Below are 22,344 nucleotides of genomic sequence, written 5' to 3' on the forward strand. Positions count from 1 at the left end.
TTTCTTAGTCATACAGGTTATCACTGAGGAGGAGTCAGCACTGCCTTGTGTCTTAGTCATACAGGTTATCACTGAGGAGAAGGTGGGAATCAATGGAACAGGAATGAAACAGACATTTCCTCCACAAGTAACATTTCAGATATAGAATCCATCATTATAACGATACAGTAAGTCTGGAAAAAGCAACACTCCAGACTCAATATGTCAGGGGTTGAAATCACTAGAGAAAGAGAAGTACTTAGCATGACTCAACCCCACTCTCTTCCCAGAACGCCAGAGCATCAGCTCAATATTATCAACCAGTTGTAGGACACAGATGGCTCACTGGGAGCTTCATGTCAAGGTGGCCCTAGGCTGAACACATCCAGTATCTGAGACAGGGAAACATGTGGCAGGGTCCCAGACACACAGATCATGACCATGTTGCGTGTTCTATGTGTGGGGAGAGATGCACTCTTCTCTCTGGTTCTCTCTGGAGCCTCATCTGCAGAAGAGCAATGCTTCACAGCTCATGTTCACTATGGCCTATCAACATCTGTGTCCCGCCCTGTCACTCAAAACCACCGGGCACAGAGCCCAACCCCTTTTCACTTTCACCATGATTGACAGCCCATGTGGCCAATCACATCAGTTTTAGGACCTCAATCCTGTTATTGTTTGTCCCTGTTTCTGGAGGGTCGTGCCTGTTTTATCTCCGTTTTGAGAGAGAGTAAAAGAGAAAGAGAAAGCGAAGGAGGGAGAGGGAGAGAGAAAAGAAAGAGAGCGCGACATTGAGAAGCGTCACGCTTTTGAAGGAGGCAGGGAGTGGAGACAGTTGTTGCCATGGAAACCGCGGCCGGGCTCTAGTGAGTAAGTGAGCTGCTAAAGTGAGCGTGCTGTGCTGTGGCGTATGCGAGGGAGGGCGCCTGCGCCTGGCTTCGACCAATCTAACCTGAGGCTGAGTGAAGGGTGAAGGAGAGGGAGAGAGTCCAGACGGAGAGAAGGAGAACCAGAGAAGAGCCTGAGGCACAATTATAGTGTGAGACAGGGCTGATTGCACAAGCCTTAGATCTATAGAGCAGAGAAACAGGTCTCCTCAGGTCTCTGCTGTGGGTAACACACACACACACACACACACACACACACACACACACACACACACACACACACACACACACACACACACACACACACACACACACACACACACACACACACACACACACACACACACACACACACACACAAACAAACATGCCTGACTAATGGAGACACCTTTATTACGGAGCACACAACTCTTTCGTCTCCACACACAGCCTCAGCTCAGAGCTCCACAATGGGGCCCTTTGTTCCAGCTCCAGCGTGAGGCTCAGTGTCAACCTGACTTTCATTAGGCAGCCTCTGTGCTAATAGAGACAGTGTGAATAATGCATGAAGGAAGGAAGGAGCGCTCAGGAGCCATTATTATTATTATTATTCTATTGCTGCCATCAATCATAAACACAAGGATAACAGGAAAGGGACGTGAAAGAGACAGGAAAGGAGGGAGGGATACCTGACAGATACCTGGCAACCCGCCTAACAAGCACATGCTCAGAGTGTGAGATCGGTAAAGCCCTTTGAGTTGAATTGAGAGAGGTAGAGGATGACCCCCTACTGTGGCACACAGCTCTCACCAGTACCAAACAATCAGATCATCACACAGCTCTCACCAGTACCAAACAATCAGATCATCACACAGCTCTGACCAGTACCAAACAATCAGATCATCACACAGCTCTCACCAGTACCAAACAATCAGATCATCACACAGCTCTCACCAGTACCAAACAATCAGATCATCACACAGCTCTCACCAGTACCAAACAATCAGATCATCACACAGCTCTCACCAGTACCAAATAATCAGATCATCACACAGCTCTCACCAGTACCAAACAATCAGATCATCACACAGCTCTCACCAGTACCAAACAATCAGATCATCACACAGCTCTCACCAGTACCAAACAATCAGATCATCACACAGCTCTCACCAGTACCAAATAATCAGATCATCACACAGCTCTCACCAGTACCAAACATTCAGATCATCACACAGCTCTCACCAGTACCAAACAATCAGATCATCACAGTCTCACAGCTCTGACAGAGAACAGGTAGTTTGTGGCACATTCCTCTCTCTCCCTCTTTCTCTCTCCCTACCTCTCTCCCTCTCTCTCCCTATCCCTCTCTGTGAGCACTACTCATTAGTAAACACCCCCAGTGGTCTTTCCTCCCTATCCATTAGCATACACTCAATGTCCCTCTGGGCAGCAGCCTCACCATTAATCACGCACTCTGGTACACAAACTCCGCCCATTCTAACACAATGCTCCCATTCCACATAGCAGCACATGCATGCACACACACACGGCATATATTCAATCACACCCTCCATAAAACCTAAGTTCCCATTTACAGATGCTCACTGGGTGTTTTGTCCATCAAGGACACATTGGCTGGACGCCTCCCCTGCTAGGCGTCCCACCATTAACAACACAAGGTCTCCCTACCTCCCTCCCTCTTCACCTGTTGGGGCACCACCCACCATTAAAACTAACTAACAGGCTGATCATGGGCATTTACATGGACAGAGCACGACGCTGCAATGTCAATCAATGGCATGTCAAAGAGGGGGAAGAGAGGGAGAGACAAAGAGAGAGAAAGAGAGTGCAACATATTTTTTAAGAGTTGAGGAAAAGAGAGAAAGAGAGAAGACTAAATCTCTCTGTCTCTCTGTCTCTCTCTCGCTTTCTCAATTCAAAGGGCTTTATTGGTATGGGAAACATATGTTTACAAAAAGTGAAATAAACAATCAAAAATGAACAGTAAACATTACACTCAAGTTTCAAAGGAATAGACACATTTATATACTGAGGCATAGACACGTCATATTATGGCTATGTACAGTGTTATAATGTCTCTCTCTCTCCCAACTCCAGCCTCACTGATAAGTCCCACTTAACAACCATAGTCTCTCCTGTGCTCTTTTCATCCTTTGAATCAGCTGCATTATTCAGAGTAACAGGTAAGCCCATTTCCCACAGAGAGCTTTACTGTGTCCACACACGTAGACTGCCATCACAGGCAGTGAAGGAAGCCAAGAATAGCTACAGTAGATTGCTAGTAGTGCTGGGACGATTCCAGCATCGCGATTCTTGTTAGTATCATAGCAAGGAAACAAAACACGAAGCAGATTTAACTTCTCTGGGAAAGGGGGGCAGTATTGAGTAGCTTGGATGAATGAGGTGCCCAGAGTAAACTGCCTGCTACTCAGGCCCAAAAGCTAGAATATGCATATAATTAGTAGATTTGGATAGAAAAAACTCTGAAGTTTCTAAAACTGTTTGAATGATGTCTGTGAGTATAACAGAACTCATATGGCAGGCAAGAACAAATCCAACCAGGAAGTGGGAAATCTGAGGTTTGTAGTTTTTCAAGTGATTGCCTATCCGATATACAGTGTCTGTGGGGTCATATTGCACTTCCTAAGGCTTTCACTAGATGTCAACAGTCTTTAGAACGTTGTTTCAGGCTTCTACTGTGAATGGGAAGAGAATGAGAGCTGTTGGAATCAGGTGTCTGGCATCTTCTCAGTCACGCGTGCAGGCGTGAGCACAAGCTCCCTTCTCTTAAATTATGAAGACAAAGGAATTGTCTGGTTGGAAAATTATTGAAGACTTATGATAAAAACATCCTAAAGACTGATTCTATACATCGTTTGACATGTTTCTACGAACTGTAATGTAACTATTTTGACTTTTCGTCTGGACTAAACGCGCGCTCTTGTGAATTTGGAATGCTGGACTAAACGCGCAAACAAAATGGAGGTATTTGGACATAAAGATGAACTTTATCGAAACAAAACAAACATTTATTGTGGAACTGGGATTCCTGGGAGTGCATTCCGATGAAGATCATCAAAGGTAAGTGAATATTTATAATGCTATTTCTGACTTTTGTTGACTCCACAACATGGCGGGTATCTGTATGGCTTGTTTTGGTGACTGAGTGCTGTACTTAGATTATTGCAAAGTGTGCCTTCGCTGTAAAATCTGACACAGCGGTTGCATTAAGGAGAAGTTTATCTTTAGTTCTATGCATAACCGTTGTATATTTTATCAACGTTTATGATGAGTATTTCTGTAAATTGATGTGCTCATTAACCGGAAGTTTTGGAGGCAAAACATTTCTGAACATTACACGCCAATGTAAAATGTTTTTTTGGGATATAAATATGAACTTTATCGAGCAAAACATAATTGTATTGTGTAACATGAAGTCCTATGAGTGCCATCTGATGAAGTTCATCAAAGGTTAGTGATTCATTTTAGCTGTATTTCTTGTGACGCCTCTCCTTGCTTGGAAAATGTCTGTGTGGTTTTTCTTGTCTAGGTGCTGTCCTAACATAATCTAATGGTATGCTTTCGCCGTAAAGCCTTTTTGAAATCGGACACTGTGGTTCGATTAACAAGAAGTGTATCTTTAAAATTGTGTATAATACTTGTATGTGTGAGAAATTTGAAATATGAGATTTTTGTTGTTTTGAATTTGGCGCCCTGCTATTTCACTGGCTGTTGGCGGGGCGGGGATAGCATCCCACATTTCCCAGAGAGGTTATTAACTTCTTTAGGAAAACAGCCCTGATGTTGGAAACAAATATCATTATCTTGTCATCCAGACTCACATTTATTTATTTTCCAAGCTGTAGCACATTTTACATACAGCAGAGAGAGAGAAGAGAGAGAGAGAGAAGAGAGAAATAGAGAAAGGGAGAGAAGATCAGAAAAAGAGAGAAAGAGCAATAGAAAGAAATCGTGAGAAAAAGGGAGTAAGCAAGAGTGAGAGAGAAAGGGAGAGTGAGAGAGCGAAAGACCCCATACATTCAGACTGCATACAGTATAACAAAGGAATGTCCTAGAATCGAGGTGGGGCGGAGCCTATGGGTCATTGTCATCAGAGTGGCACATACTAATGTCACTCAACTAATGACCCCCTATCAAATCAGAACTAGGTGGATTACCAGGTGATGGGGCTGATTTCACACTGTCACATTGGAGTCAGAAGAGACAATTTGTCTAAGAGCTGGAAGCACTGTATTAGCTTGCCACATCTTATCGCTACGCTATCAGGGTAACTTACACGGAATACTATTGGCATGAGCTGCAGTATCTCTGTCCTCAACCCTGTCCCTGGCTCAAGTATCTATCCCCTGTCCCCTGATCCTGGTTCATGTATCTATCCCCTGCCCCCGGATCCTGGCTCAAGTATCCTCTGTCCCCTCATCCTGGCTCAAGTATCTATTCCTACCTTTGCCTCCCTCTCTCTTTCCTCTCCCTCTCGCTCTCGCTCTCTGCAGTCTTCTACAGTGGCTTGCGAAAGTATCTACCCCCTTGGTATTTTTCCGATTTTGTTGCTTTACAACCTGGAATTAAAATAGATTTTTTGGGGGTTTGTATCATTTCAGTCACACAACATGCCTACCACTTTGAAGACTCCTTTATGCAATCAGATTTTAAAATAGCTTTTCGGTGAAAGCACATTTTGCAATATTGTGAGTACATAGCTCGACCATCACGGCTAGCTATTTTGACACCCACCAAGTTTGGGACTCACTAAACTCAGAATTACTATTAGAAAAATTGGATTACCTTTGCTGTTCTTCGTCAGAATGCACTCCCAGGACTTCTACTTCAACAACAAATGTTGTTTTGGTTCCAAATAATCCATAGTTATATTCAAATAGCTCTGTTTTGTTCGTGCGTTCAGGTCACTATCCGAAGGGTGACGCGCGAGCGCATTTCGTGACAAAAAAATCAAAATATTCCATTACCGTACTTAGAAGCATGTCAAATGCTGTTTAAAATCAATTTTTATGCTATTTTTCTCGTAAAATAGTGATAATATTCCAACCGGGCAACGTTGTATTCGTTCAAAGAGAGAAAGAAAAACATGGCGAGTTCTCGTGACCGCGCATCTCCAGTCTCACTGTCCCAAGGCTGACCACTGCTCCTATACTTTTCCCAGAGACAGCAGACACCCCATTCCACTTTCTGGCGGCTTTAGAGAGCCAATGGGAGCCTTAGAAAGTGTCACGTTACAGCACAGATGCTGTATTTTTTATAGAGATGCAACAGAAGGACAACAAATTGTCAGACAGGGCACTTCCTGTATGGAATCTTCTCAGGTTTTGGCCTGCCATATGAGTTCTGTTATACTCACAGACGCCATTCAAACAGTTTTAGAAACTTTAGAGTGTTTTCTATCCAAATCTACAAATTATATGCATATTCTCGTTTCTGGGCAAGAGTAGTAACCAGTTTAAATCAGGTACGTTTTTTATCCGGCCGTGGAAATACTGCCCCCTAGCACCAACAGGTTAAACAAGTCATTTTTTAAAATTTCACTTCACCAATTTAGACTATTTTATGTATGTCCATTACATGAATTCCAAATAAAAATACATGTAAATTCCAGGTTGTAATGCAACAAAATAGGAAAAACGCCATGGGGGATGAATACTTTTGCAAGGCACTGTATGCGTATGGGTGAGGTTGTTTTTTTTTAAATATATTTTTTAAATAATTATTTATTACAAAAACACAAGGAAGATGTAACATTAAGTAGTAGAACATGAAGGACAAACAATACAGCATCAAGACACTATCAAACATGTATCAGTCTTTGCGCAACAGAGCCATCCTTATGTGTGAGGGTGCGTGTGCATGATAGTGATATAAAATATATGTCATAGTTTCCTTTTTCATGATCACAGTCTTGTGAAACCCGGTCTCTCCAGATCTCCTAACAGTACTTTTCTTAGGGTCAATTTTAGATCAATGCTATGCATTTTCAGCCATTCCTGACCCTGAGACCAGAAACAGGCTGGTTACCTGAGGGCAATACCAAAATAAATGATCTATTGATTCTGTATCCTCACAACAAAATCTGCAGAGCTTCGATGATTTTATGCCCCAAATATTCAACATTTTGTTGGTGGCAAGAATTCTATATAATAATTTTAGCTGAAAAGCACGAAGTCTTGAATCTTGCGTTGTTTTATACATCAACTGATACACCCTGTACCATGGAATCGGTACATCAACAATCTTTTCTCAACTATTTTGCAAACTGTATGGCACAGTTGTCAACATCCTGGTCCTCAAATGAAACTGGTATACTTTCCTATTTATGCTATTTTTATTCTTCCGCCAGTTTTGATCCTTTATAGTGGGCAGACAGACCAGACCAGTTCCCTACCTCCTCCCGCTGCCACCCACCTCCTCCATTTTTGGGGCAATGCTGTAATCAATTGGTTGTACTCTTGGATTGAGCACACCTTCCTGTACAATTCTGATAACTCCATGAAGGACATAACTCTACCATTACAATTTACAATATAATTTAAGAACAAAATACCCTTTTCAAACATCTTTCCCATAAATACAGGTATTTTATCAACCAGCACATTTGAGTTCAGCCATAATATTTGTTGTAATATTTGTTCTATCTTTTCAGGGGGATGAAATTGAAATTGTAGCCAGCTCTGCAATGCTTGTTTGAAAAAGACAGATACTTTGAAAAAAGTATCATTTTCAATTAATCGAAAATGAGACATGGCAATCTGCACAAAGGCAAAAAGGCCATTTTTAAACAATGGATGAGCTTTTCTTATTAATCTACATGAGAACCATTTAGGGTTCAAATAAAACTTTTGAATTCGTGAAGCTTTTAGAGAGAGGTTTAGTGCTTTCATATTTAATAATCTCAACCCACCCAATTCATATTCATTATATAGATAGGCTCGTTTTATTTTGTCTGGTTTAGCGTCCCAGATAAAGTGAATACTTTTTTGCTCATATGATTTGAAAAACGAATCATCAGGAGTAGGCAGCGCCATAAGTAAGTGAGTAAACTGAGATATGACTAAGGAGTTAATCAGGGCAATTTTTCCATAAATAGACAGGTATTTACCTCTCCATGGTTGCAGGATCTTGTCTATTTTTACAAGTTTGGGTGAGGTTGTTAGTAACAGGTCTCTTGGTCTCTCACTCTCATCCCATGAGGTGCGTCATCGCTCTTTTCTCTCCTTTCCCACACTCCCCCACCCACTTCCACTGGGCCTGTCCTTCCGCTGTCTCTCATCTGTCCATCTCTCTCTCTCTCTCTCTCTCTCCTAGCACCACACGCTCCAGTCAATGGAAGTCCAAGGCCATGCAGCTCCTGTGCTGCGGGAATAATGACTCACACTGCCTCTGATCATCCACTGCCAGCGCTCTCTCTTTCATTCCCCCTCCCTTCCTCCCTCCCTCCCTCCCTCCTCCCTCCCTCCCTCCCTCCCTCCCTCCCTCCCTCCCTCCACAAACCCACCTCATGGAGTTATGGGAGAATAACACTGGTGCCCGCCTCTAACAAATAGGCCTTCTTGTACCTCTCATTTCCCTGTCCACAGAGGAGAGGCAAAATGTGCCTAATGAAATCTCCCTGACGTGTCTTGAAGAATGTCTCTCCATTATGGATACAGACAGATGGGCTGGAAAGGCATGGCTAGGGTAATACATTATGAACGCACACATGCACAGATGTGCCCACACACACAAGCAGACCGACACACATGCAGACCCCCACACACAAGCCTACCCACACACACGCAGACTCACACACACAAAAATGCATGAGGATGCATGCACGCACACACACACATACACACTTCCAGTTAATATCACCGAAGATGACATTTTTGAGAGCAAATGTTGTACAGATAAATATCATGAGGACCATTAAACGAGTGAACACACATCACTGACAAACTGAAATGGTCCACCCAACAGCGCCACTTCAACCTCAGGAGGCTGAATAAATTTGGCTTGGCACTTAAAACACTCCCAAACTTTTACAGATGCACAATTGAGAGCATCCTGTTGGGCTGTATCACCGCCTGGTACGGTAACTGCAGCGCCCGCAACCGCAGGGCTCTCCAGAGGGTGGTGCGGTTTGCCCAACGCATCACTGGGGGTGCACTACCTGACCTCCAGGACACCTACAGCACCCGATGTCACAGGAAGGCCAAAAAGATCATCAAGGACAACAACCACCCGAGCCACTGCCTGTTCAACCCGCTATCATCCAGAAGACGAGGTCAGTACAGGTGTATCAAAGCTGGCACCGAGAGACTGAAAAACAGCTTCTATCACAAGGCCATCAGACTGTTAAATAGCCATCACTAGCACATTAGAGACTGCTGCCCGATATACATACATAGACTTCAAATCACTGGCCACTAATAATTGGAACACTAGTCACTTTAATAATGTTTACATATTTTGCACTACTCATCTCATTCAGTATGTATATACTGTATTCTATTCTATTCTACTCTATTTTAGTCTATGGTGCTCCGACATTGCTCGTCAGCAATTTTACTTTAAATGTGTGTGTATTGTGTGTATTGTTGTGCAATTGTTAGACATTACTTGTTAGATATAACTGCACTGTTTGAACTAGAAACACAAGCATTTCGATACACCCGCAATAACATCTGCTAAACATGTCTATGTCACAAATCAAATGTGATGTTATGGATTAAACATAATCTCCTCCATAACATCATGAGAGACAAGAACCTTGATGAGACACCTTATGCAGTGTCTACAGAATACTCATCTACAGTAGAAGTGGGAAGTTTACATACACCGTAGCTAAATATATTTAAACTCAGTTGTTCACAATTCCTGACATTTAACCCTAGTAAAAATACCCTGTCTTAGGTCAGTTAAAATCACCACTTTATTTTAAGAATGTGAAATGTCAGAATAATAGAGAGAAGGATTTCTTTAAGATATTTTTTCTTTCATCACATTCCCAGTGGGTCAGAAGTTTACATACACTCAATTAGTATTTGGTAGCATTGCCTTTAAATTGTTTAACTTGGGTCAAACGTTTCAGGTAGCCTTCCACAAGCTTCCCACAATAAGTTGGGTGAATTTTGGCCCATTCCTCCTGACAGAGCTGGTGTAACTGAGTCAGGTTTGTAGGCCTCCTTGCTCACACATGCTTTTCAGTTCTGCCAATAAATTCTCTATAGGACTGAGGTCAGGGCTTTGTGATGGCCACTGTAATACCTTGACTTTCTTGTCCTTAAGCTATTTTGCCACAACTTTTGAAGTATGCTTGGAGTCATTGTCCATTTGGAAGACCCATTTGCGACCAAGCTTTAACTTCCTGACTGATGTCTTGAGATGTTGCTTTAATATATCCACATAATTTTCCTACCTCATGATGCCATCTATTTTGTGAAGTGCACCAGTCCTGCCTGCAGCAAAGCACCCCCACAACATGATGCTGTCACCCCCGCGCTTCATGGTTGGGATGGTGTTCTTCGGGTTGCAAGCCTCCCCCTTTTTCCTCCAAACATAATGATGGTCATTATGGCCCAACAGTTCTATTTTTGTTTCATCAGACCAGAGGACATTTCTACAAAAAGTACGATCTTTGTCACTATGTGCAGTTGCAAACCGTAGTCTGGCTTTTTTATGGCGGCTTTGGAGCAGTGGCTTCTTCCTTGCTGAGTGGCCTTTCAGGTTATGTTGATATAGGACTTGTTTTACTGTGGATATAGATACTTTTGTACCTGTTTCCTCCAGTATCTTCACAAGGTCCTTTGCTGTTGTTCTGGGATTGATTTACACTTTTCGCACCAATGTACATTCAACTCTAGGAGACAGAACGCATCTCCTTCCTGAGCTTTATGACGGTGCGTGGTCCCATGGTGTTTATACTTGCGTACTATTGTTTGTACAGATGAACGTGGTACCTTCAGGTATTTGGAAAGTGCTCCCAAGGATGAACCAGACTTGTGGAAGTCTACAATTCTTTCCTGAGGTCTTGGCTGATTTCTTTTGATTTTCCCATGATGTCAAGCAAAGAGGCACTGAGCTGGAAGGTAGGCCTTGAAATACATCCCCAGGTACACAACCAATTGACTAAATTATGTAAATTGCCCTATCAGAAGCTTCTAAAGCCATGACATTATTTTCTGGAATTTTCCAAGCTGTTTAAAGGCAGTCAACTTAGTGTATGTAAACTTCTGACCCACTGGAATTGTGGTACAGTGAAATAATCTGTCTGTAAACAATTGTTGGAAAAATTACTTGTGTCATGCACAAAGTAGATGTCCTAACTGACTTGCCAAAATTTGTGGAGTGGTTGAAAAACGAGTTTTAATGGTTCCAACCTAAGTGTATGTAAACTTCCGACTTCAACTGTATATGCATTGTTGCCAATGAAACATAACAAACATGACTAAGTATTGAATCTCTTTTGACTGTTTCAGTCTAAATGCTGTGTAGGAGCACTGCTACACACATACACACATTCCATTATTAGACCATTGCTCTCCAAATGCAGTGCTGGAGGGCTAGCTAGATAGTCAACTGAGGTGGAAGACTAAAACTGGCACGGTTTTAGAATAAATAGGCCTTAACTATGGTGCCTGCTGAGATTCAGGTGCTGATTACAGAATGGCGCTGCCAAGGTTCAATTTGAGACCACCCTCCGCTGAGACAGACGGCTGCTGGAGGCCAGGTTCAACCCTCCAGCCAAATCATGAAGATAGATCATCCATTACTGAACCCAGCCAGACCAACAGAGAGTCAGTAGCTGCTGGAGAAGAAGTGGAGGCTGGGAATGAAGACAGAAGATTCAAGTGCCAATGTATTTCAACGATTGGAAGGAATCTACTGGTTGTGTATGTATTTGACGTATTCCCAAATTTGGAAAGTGAGATTTGAACCAGATCTGTGAATATCTCATAGCTAGTTTTTCCAGGTGGCCTGGCCAGGAAACATAGAAGATTCCGTGTGTTATTGGACAGGTAGGCTGGGGTGGATGAAGAATATCTCCCTGTGAGAGGGCGAGAGGGACACCAGGTAAGAAATGGGGACTGGGTCGGGGGGGGTGTTACTCACAGGGTATGGTGCGGAGGTAGAGGTTGTCTCTAATGATCTGCTGGAGCTCGTGGTCCACTGAGGCCTTCTGGAAGCGCAGGTTGAGGTAGTGACGCAGGTCCTTGTCTATGACGCCCCCTGGAGGAAAAGACCAATAACAACTCGGTAAGGCCTAAGAGCAGGTGTCATGGTCAGGGCCAGGAGTTTGTCCCGATCACGTGACCAGCCGTACGTTTTTCCTGTGGTCTGGAAAAACTCAACAGTCAAACCCATGATGTCACAATAGACAATATTTGCATATTATGCAAACAAACACCAAAGCATGGACCAGTGTGAGCTCTATCAATCAATCAATCAATCAATCAATCAATCAATCAATCAATCAATCACATTTATTTATAAAGCCCTTTTTACATCAGCAGTTGTCACAAAGTACTTCTACAGAAACCCAGCCTAAACCCCCAGAGAGCAAGCAATGCAGATACAGAAGCACGGCTCTATCGGTTCAACATCTGTCAACACAGCCCTTGGATTGGGAGTGAGGGTGTTAATTGGTGAATGAGGCAAACATGTGTTGAGAGAAATGTCTACACATCTAGACATAAATACGTAATGAGGTCTCTGGGGGGTCTTTCTCTCCCCCTCCCTCCTTTTTCACTCCTCCCCCCATTGCAATTATGAATGGGCTAAAGCTCGCCCACTCTAAATGTGCCTCCTCAGCAGGATGGAGGGAGGGAACGAGGGAGGGGTCGAAGGGGAAGGAGAGAGGGAGGCAACGGCAAAGCTCCAGGGAGAGAGAGAGAGAGAGAGAGAGAGAGAGAGAGAGAGAGAGAGAGAGAGACCTGGAATGGACACAAGCCTCATCGATACTCCACATTTGTACTACTACCACTCACTGTGTCTATCTGTCTGCCTGTCTGCCTGTCTCGCTCTGCCTGTCTGTCTGACCATATATATTCCACTCTTGTACCATCCCATGTACACCATATACAGTGTTGACATACACAGACTCCACACACACAGCCTGCAACCACAGGAGATCGGTGCCACTTTAATTGGGGAGGACAGGCTTGTGGTAATGGCTGGAGCAGAGTATTTCCATGTGTTTGACGCCATTCCATTCGCTCCGTTCCAGATGTTATTATGAGCCGTCCTCCCCTCAACAGCCTCCTGTGCCTACAATATCCTCTTGAAATATCCTTCATCTCAAGCCAACCAAGAGGGCACACCTCCTCAAACCAATGGAATTCCCACTGAAACAGGATGATTGAATGTACTCGCCATTTCCATTGATAATTCTAAGAGGGAACCAGAGAAGAAATGTGCCCCTAACCTTCAGCAGACACTAAAAGACAGTGATTTGGCCCAACGCCTGGCAATGCTTAGGTCCTCTATCTCATCTTTCAGACCCCAAGGCAACGACATTCAAACGTTCCTTCTGTTGGAGAGCATGCGCACTGACAGACTCAACGCAATCTCAATCTGTCAGCCAGAGAGCGTTTTATAATGAGCGTCGAGAGGTCCGATGAATTCATGAATAACCTACTTTTGAAGAACAAGTTTATCTGCCGACAACGTCGGAGGAATGTTTTAACTACTGCATTCCCCTTTCTCCCTCTCTCTCGCACCGCACCAACATTGTACAAATGAATTGCCTAAACATGAATTTATAATCAAAGACTACGCCTGAATGGGGTCAGAAATAAAATCCTGTTCTACCAAGGAAACAAAACAACCCAACCAGCCAATTGACATCAGCATGAGAAAAGAAGCTATTCCATGTTAATCCACACAGTAAAAAACAGACTGATACATACATCATTCAATGCAAAAACACACACACACACACACACACACACACGATACCTCTTCCCCCCCACACACATACCTAAATTCACCGACGACACACAGTAAAATGCACCTCTTGCACGGCGGGTCTCACAGTTGAGTGTTATTGGCAGCCAGCTGTGTCAGTGTCCGTTCTCCACAGGTACGTATATCTCCACAAAGAGCCCAGCCAGCAGCAGCCTCTTCCAGGCTCACAGTCAGTACAGCAGTGAACAACCCCCTCTCCCCTAGTCCCACTCACTGTGTCTATCTGTCTGATCCACACCACCTCTCCTGGTGCTGTTCATTTCATTCCGCGGATGGGAGAGGAAGGAGAGATGAGGCAGGAGAAAGAACGAGAGAGAGAAAGAGAGAGTGTGTGTGTGAGTGAGAGAGAGGAGGAGAGAGGGAAGGGGGGGGTGCGACAGTTGGGAGGCAACAAAGGAAGCAGGCTCCGGCGGTGTGGACCTATCACAATGAGATCCCTCTTCCCATGAGTCTGTGGGATTCTAAAGTCCACCGGCTCCCCCTGTCTGTAGCTGCCGGTAGCGCAGGGCAGAATATTTTTTTTCCTCCATGCCATCCTGGGTGCTCTGTACTTTGACAGCCCAGTGAATAATAATGTCAGCCGTCTGCCCTCCTCCCAGAGCAGATGCCCATCACTAGCACCACGTGACCCGCCTGTGACCCTGCGTCATTGCTCGTGACACATGAAAAAAAAAGAAGCTGTCTGGCCCACAACATGGGCTAAATGTGATGGTGCCAACAGCTGTCATCGGATTGAATTAAAACAATATGAGCTGTGGCCAGTAATTACTGTGTATTTACACTGCGCTGTTGCATGATGGGACAAACAAACAGAATGCAAGCAGAACACTGGTGTCAGCACTTTCTCTGAACTCATTTGTCCAATCTCCCTCTTTCTAACTCTCTCCCTCGCCCTATCCGCCACTTTTTCACTCTCTCTTTTTCTCACTCTTACACACACAAAGCCGCACTCACACACACACCAGATAAGGACAATAATCTGCCACGTACTTCAGTAGATAGACATGGAGGGCAGGTAGATTCACTTACAATGTCACTGAACATTCACCTAACATTAAAACAGCATACCTTACTATGAGCAGCACACAGATACGATCTTCTTTCAGTGTGATTCCTGATGGAAACTTGATTGGGGACAAGATACCAGGGCTGACCCTTGAGGACTGGAGGACTGTGTAAGGACCCTTAAGGACTGAAGAGACTGCATCCTATAAACTTCACCTCTACATGTTGGGCTGTTGAGTGTGTGACCTTCATATAACCCACTTCCAGGAGGAGGATGGTAAAGTAGGTCTTCAGTTAGGTGCACTACAATAGCAGGTGAGTGTCCTCTCTATGGCCCAGGGCTGGTGAAGGATGACACAGCCGTGTGTGTGTGTCATGAGCGTGCCGTGTGTGTGTGTGTGTGTGTCATGAGCGTGCCGTGTGTGTGTGTGTGTGTGTGTGTGTGTGTGTGTGTGTGTGTGTGTGTGTGTGTGTGTGTGTGTGTGTGTGTGTGTGTGTGTGTGTGTGTGTGTGTGTGTGTGTGTGTGTGTGTGTGTGTGTGTGTAAATCAATGCGGTGTATGAGGAGGTCACTACAGCGTTCAGTCCTCTAGTGATGAGATCAGTGTGGAGTATCTCTCTCTAGTGGGATGAGGCCATTTCTCATCCCACTCACTCTGCGCTATCATGACACGCCTGACAAGTGAGGAGGATGGGGGGATGGGTGGAGGAGAGGAGAAGGAGAAAGGGAGGACAGGAGATATGGACAGAGAGTGACAGTCAGTGCTGCAGTGGTACTGAGGTAACACAGCAGCAGTAGTGCTGAGGTAACAGCAGCAGCAGCAGTACTAAGATAACACAGCAGCAGTGGTACTGAGGTAACACAGCAGCAGTGGTACTGAGGTAACACAGCAGCAGTGGTACTGAGGTAACACAGCAGCAGTGGTACTGAGGTAACACAGCAGCAGTAGTGCTGAGGTAACAGCAGCAGCAGTAGTACTAAGATAACACAGCAACAGTGGTACTGAGGTAACAGCAGCAGCAGTAGTACTAAGATAACACAGCAACAGTGGTTCCGAGGTAACAATTGCAGTAGTACTAAGAAAACCCCCTTAGCGGTAATGAGGTAACAGCTGCAGCAGTGGTACTGAGGTAACAGCAGCAGCAGTAGTACAGACGTAACAGAAGCAGCAGATATACTGAGGTAATAGCAGCAGAAGTACTGAGGTAACACAGCAGCTGCGGAACTGAGGTAACAGCAGCAGCAGTAGTACTGACGTAAAAGCAGCAGCAGGTATACTGAGGTAACACAGCAGCAGCGGTACTGAGGTAACAGCAGCAGCATCAGAACTGAGGTAACACAGCAGCAGCTGTACTGAGGTAACACAGGAGCAGTGGTACTGAGGTAACAGCAGCAGCAGAGGTACTGAGGTAACAGCAGCAGCAGCAGTACTGAGGTAACAGCAGCAGCAGAAGTACTGAGGAAACACAGCAGCAGCGGTACTGAGGTAACACAGCAGCAGTAGTACTGAGGTAACAGCAGCAGTAGTACTGAGGTAATAGCAGCAGCAGTACTGAGGTAACAGCAGCAGCAGTAGTACTGAGGTAACAGCAGCAGCAGTAGTACTGAGGTAACAGCAGCAGTAGTAGTACTGAGGTAACAGCAGAAGAAGTAGTGCTGAGGTAACACGGCAGCAGTGCTACTGAGCTAACAGCAGCAGCAGTGGTACTGAGGTAACAGCAGCAGTAGTACTGAGGTAACAGCAGAAGAAGTAGTGCTGAGGTAACACGGCAGCAGTGCTACTGAGCTAACAGCAGCAGCAGTGGTACTGAGGGAACAGCAGCAGTAGTACTGAGGTAACAGCAGCAGCAGTAGTACTGAGGTAACAGCAGCAGCAGTGGTACTGAGGTAACAGCAGCAGCAGTAGTACTGAGGTAACAGCAGCAGCAGTAGTATTGAGGTAACAGCAGCAACAGTAGTACTGAGGTAACAGCAGCAGTAGTACTGAGGTAACACAGCAGCAGTCAAGGTTGTGCGCTACTGGTAAGAAGTCAGGTGCAGGAGAGCAGAGAGTCAGTCTGGCACGTAACATTAAACATGTAACAAAACAATTCCACACAAAGACATGGGGGGAACAGAGGAATATATATATATGCAGTGTGATTAGGGAATGTAAACCAGGTGTGCGGGGAACAAGACAAAACAAATGGAACAATGAAAAATTGAGCGGCGATGGCTAGAAGATCGGTGACGTCGACCGCTGAACGCCGCCCGATCAAGGAGGGGAGCCGACTTCGGCGGAAGTTGTGACAGCAGCAGTAGTAGTACTGAGGTAAAAGCAGCAGAAGTTGTGCTGAGGTAACACGGCAGCAGTGGTACTGAGCTAACAGCAGCAGCAGTAGTACTGAGGTAACAGCAGCAGTAGTACTGAGGTAACAGCAGCAGTATTACTGAGGTAACACAGCAGCAGTAGTACTGAGGTAACAGCAGCAGCAATTGTACTGAGGTAACAGCAGCAGCAGTTATACTGAGGTAACACAGCAGCAGTAGTACTGAGGTAAGAGCAACAGTAGTACTGAGGTAACACAGCAGCAGTAGTACTGAGGTAACAGCAGCAGCAATTGTACTGAGGTAACAGCAGCAGCAGTTATACTAAGGTAACAGCAGCAGCAGTAGTACTGTAGCAGAGAGACAACCTGGACTTAGACAAATGCATGCAAATAAACATGCTGAAGCAAAGGCAGACACACACTATCCACAGTATCAGAGAAATACAGAACATGCATGAACATTACAATATGTGCAAGGGAACCTGCAGGCATATCTACATACTAGAGGTCGACCGATTATGATTTTTCAACGCCGATACTGATTATTGGAGGACCAAAAAAGCCGCTACCGATTAATCTGCCGATTTTTTTCCTTTATTTGTAATAATGACAATTACAACAATACTGAATGAACACTTATTTTAACTTAATATAATACATCAATAAAATCAATTTAGCCTCAAATAAATTATGAAACATGTTCAATTTGGTTTAAATAATGCAAAAACAAAGTGTTGGAGAAGAAAGTAAAAGTGCAATATGTGCCATGTAAGAAAGCTAACGTTTAAGTGCCTTGCTCAGAACATGGGAACATATGAAAGCTGGTGGTTCCTTTTAACATGAGTCTTCAATATTCCCAGGTAAGAAGTTTTAGGTTGTAGTTATTATAGGAATTATAGGACTATTTCTCGCTATACGATTTGTATTTCATATACCTTTGACTATTGGATGTTCTTATAGGCACTTTAGTATTGCCAGTGTAACAGTATAGCTTCCATCCTTCTCCTCGCTCCTACCTGGGCTCGAACCAGGAACACATCGACAACAGCCACCCTCGAAGCAGCGTTACCCATGCAGAGCAAGGGGAACAACTACTCCAAGTCTCGAGTGACGTTTGAAACAAACACTATTAGCGCGCACCCCGCTAACTAGCTAGCCATTTCACATCGGTTACACCAGCCTAATCTTGGGAGTTGATAGGCTTGAAGTCATAACCAGCGCAATTCATTGCGAAGAGCTGCTGGCAAAACGCACGAAAGTGCTGTTTGAAAGAATGCTTACGAGCCTGCTGGTGCCTACCACCGCTCAGTCAGACTGCTCTATCAAATTATAGACTTAATTATAATATAATAAACACACAGAAATACGAGCCTTAGGTCATTCATATGGTTGAATCCGGAAACTATCATCTCGAAAACAAAACGTTTTTTCTTTCAGTGAAATACGGAACCTTTCCGTATTTTATCTAACGGGTGGCATCCCTAAGTCTAAATATTCCTGTTACATTGCACAACCTTCAATGTTATGTCATAATTACGTAAAATTCTGGCAAATTAGTTTGCAACGAGCCAGGCGGCCCAAACTGTTGCATATACCCTGACTCTGCGTGCAATGAACGCAAGAGAAGTCACACAATTTCATGTTACCAGGCAATATTAACTAAATATGCAGGTTTAAAAATATATACTTGTGTATTGATTTTAAAGAAAGGCATTGATGTTTATGGTTAGGTACATTGGTGCAACGACAGTGCTTTTTTCGCAAATGCGCTTGTTAAATCATCACCCGTTTGTTGAAGTAAGGTGTGATTCGATGAGAAATTAACAGGCACCGCATCGATTATATGCAACGCAGGACATGTTAGATAAACTAGTAATATCATCAACCATGTGTAGTTAACTAGTGATTATGTTAAGATTGATAGTTTTTTATAAGATAAGTTTAATCCTTGGCTTCTTGCTGCCCTCGCGTAACAGGTAGTCAGCCTGCCATGCAGGCTCCTCGTGGAGTGCAATGTAAGGCAGGTGGTTACAGCGTTGGACTAGTAACCGGAAGGTTGCAAAAACGAATCCCCGAATCCCCCCGGAACAAGGCAGTTAACCCCCGTTCCTAGGCCGTCATTGAAAATAAGAATGTGTTCTTAATCTGACTTGCCTAGTTAAATAAAAGTGTAAAAAAAATAAAAAAAATAAAACGGCAAATCGGTGGCCAAAAATACCGGTTACCGATTGTTATGAAAACTTGAAATCGGCCCTAATTAATCGGACATTCCCGATTAATCGGTCGACCTCTACTACATACATCACAAAATGTCTCTTAAGTTTGACCTTGACAGAAACCACTCAGGCTATTCATTTCTCTGTAGGCTATCTAGAGGCAGTAGTGTTTTAGACACAGATAGAAAAGGTCACCAGTCGCCTTCAGTGGACCAAACACCTCTAGAAACCAATATATGTGGGAAATGACTGTTCTCCTTCCACAGCAGAGTAAAGTATGGAGTCTGAGCCTGCGGTAAGCAGGTGTCATGGAAGCCCCTGGAGAAGGAACAGGCTGTGGAGTCTAAAAGTGAGGAGGGAGACAGCTGTTCCCCTCTGGGAGTTGTGAGCTCATAGAGGTGCCTCGTATGCTACATCATTTAGACTAGCCTAGCGTAACCAGCCTGAGAGGTGCCTTTTTACCACGGCTAGCGTAGCCTATCCTAGCGCTGACTATTTACCAGCCTATTGTGTTCAGCTCAGGTGAAACCACTCAATAGTCCTCCAAAGTAGCTCTGACTGACTCCTGCAGAGATCACTGCGGGCACCCTTTCATCCTGGCATCTATTAAATGTAATGCTGAACACCTAAATGTCATGGTGAATAACAGATACAGGTTTCTATAGAGAGCCTTGATGAGGCAGTACTTCTCTTAAAATCACTGGGAAATGAACAAGGCCCTCTACGGTGTGCATACTAAAGCTCAATCATACAAAACACAATCTCTCTCTCTCTCTCTCTCTCTCATTCACACATGTGCGCACAAACACATGCATTCATACACACACAGCAGAAGAAAGGTGGATCTACACATTGGCGCATAGATCATTTGCATGGCTTGTCAGTAAGACGTGAGAAGACTACCATAAAGATGTCAGTGCCATGTGCCAAGCACTCTGCTCCTCACGCAGCCTGAACAGCTTCTGTTCTTAACAACACCATTCAGTCTGCTGTCAATGTGTGTGATGGACTGGATATCGCCCCACACACCCCAGGGCAGCAAGAACACACACACACTGTGCAGTATAATGACTGCTCTTTGTGTGTGTGTGTGTGTGTGTGTGTGTGTGTGTGTGTGTGTGTGTGTGTGTGTGTGTGTGTGTGTGTGTGTGTGTGTGTTTCTTTGTGTTATAAAGAGAGGGGTGTTAGCAGACAGCTGTTTATATAATTAGCCTGTAATTAGAGGGCTGTGGTCGTCTGAAACCTCAGCAGTTCCACCAGGCACACTCATTTAGCTGTCTAAAGAGCACACTGTCAACAACATGACATCAACATTTTATGTGGGTTGATACCAGTGGCAATTTTAACATGTAAATCTTGGTTGGGCAAACCCCCCAAAATGTGTTTTGATGCATGCCAGAAACGCCACTACACAACATAACACTAAACAATACATTAATTGCACTATAACGGTGACAAATGGTGCCCACAAACTGTTAGGGCCTACATAAAGCTGTCCCAACAGCAGAGTCCCAACAGCAGTCCTAACACCTTACCACTGCTACACCTGGCTATCAGCGGAGCCTTGTCTGGCAGCTTAACAATTAATTCAGCCTCATTTACTGCCTTTTTAAAAAACCTAGCTGATATGGCTGACTTGCTTAAACAAATGTGGTTTCTACTGACAATTGAGATGTACAAACTATGGCATAAGGGGACGACGAGCTTATATGTGTCCGGATCCCTCCGGTACTGATGCTCATTCTATTCACCAGTTCCGGAGGTCCAAGTCACCGGCTTTCTAGGCTTCACTGAACGGGATTCATTATCATCAACTCCGGACTGTCTTGTCTGATTACACACACCTGGTTCCCATTTCCCCTGATTAGTATGTTATATATGTGCCCTCTGTTCCCTCTGTCTTTGTCGGTTATTGTTCCCATGTCAGTTGGTGGTGTGAGTACCTATGCGTTGGTGCAGCTGTTATGCTGCGGGCTATATATTTTGTGTATTACGGGTATCATCCCGTGTCGTTCAACAAGGTTTACCCTCACTCTTTTGTTTGGGTACAGCCCAATGTTTTTGTATAAGTGTTTGTTTTGGGTGTATTAAAAACCCCTATTGTGTATTCCTGCGCCTGTCTCCAAAATCCTTTATACCAGTGTGACAATATGAGGCAATTCGTAATTTCGATTAAGACATTAATGAATAAGCTAGCATGGACGTAGTCAATATAACTATTTGTTCAGCACTTTTGAAATGTACAGCGCCAGAATTCAGAACATGGGCCATTCTTACAGTATTCTCCCTGTACACCAAGTCAGAAGCGTAGAATAAAGGGGTATATAAGCAGACAATGAAAGCTCTTACAATTTCCGATGATGACATTTCTCTAAAACAAGTTATAGACTACATGTGCACCACCAAGTCAGAACAGTAGGCTAAATTATGAGGGGAAAAGGGATCAAATTATTAGGGTAAGGCACATGGGCTACTAACAGCTTACTACACAACATACATTTAGTTTTACTTTCTTAGCTACAGTATACATATCTCCCTAGCATATTAAATCATTTATGCGGTAGAATATTTTGTCAACAAACTTTGTCTGGATTTATGATGCTTTCAAGACAACTGAGAACTCGGAAATAAACAAGGTCGAATCATGACGTCAGCGATCTTCAGGTCAGAGCTCTAGAAAGAGTCCAGAGCTCCCGACTTATTTTCCCAGTCTGAGCTCATTTTTGTCATAGTTCCCAGTTGTCTTGAACTCACTGAAGTCTGAGATTTCCTAGTTCAGAGTTTCCAGTTGTTTTGAATGTGTCAGAAGTCATGCTGGATTGACAGCCAATGTTGAATGTTTATCCTTCTAAGCTTGGAAAAGAGACCCTTAAACCCAAACTTGGAACACACACCCACTCCACTTGCTTTGCAATGCTTGCAGTTAGCCACTGAATCCTTCAAAACCACTCATTGTTGAATTTGTAAATTTCC

The 22,344-nt window shown here is 44.0% G+C and overlaps 1 protein-coding gene across 9 annotated transcripts in view; it reads right to left on the reverse strand.

Moving 5' to 3' along the window:
* Positions 1-22,344, reverse strand: part of LOC106609395 (membrane-associated guanylate kinase, WW and PDZ domain-containing protein 2) — a 255,367-nt gene that overhangs the window by 175,419 nt on the left and 57,604 nt on the right. For 7 of the 9 annotated variants that reach the window (XM_045722162.1, XM_045722163.1, XM_045722161.1 and 4 more), the window contains exon 2: positions 11,988-12,104. In XM_045722162.1, coding sequence (XP_045578118.1) covers positions 11,988-12,104 — 117 coding nt within the window. Of the gene's footprint in view, positions 1-11,987; positions 12,105-13,854; positions 14,175-22,344 lie in introns of those variants that run through there. The other 2 variants (XM_045722165.1, XM_045722164.1) reach the window with 2 other exon arrangements.

This window comes from Salmo salar, chromosome ssa07 (genome assembly GCF_905237065.1).
Source record: "Salmo salar chromosome ssa07, Ssal_v3.1, whole genome shotgun sequence".
NCBI lineage: Eukaryota > Metazoa > Chordata > Actinopteri > Salmoniformes > Salmonidae > Salmo > Salmo salar.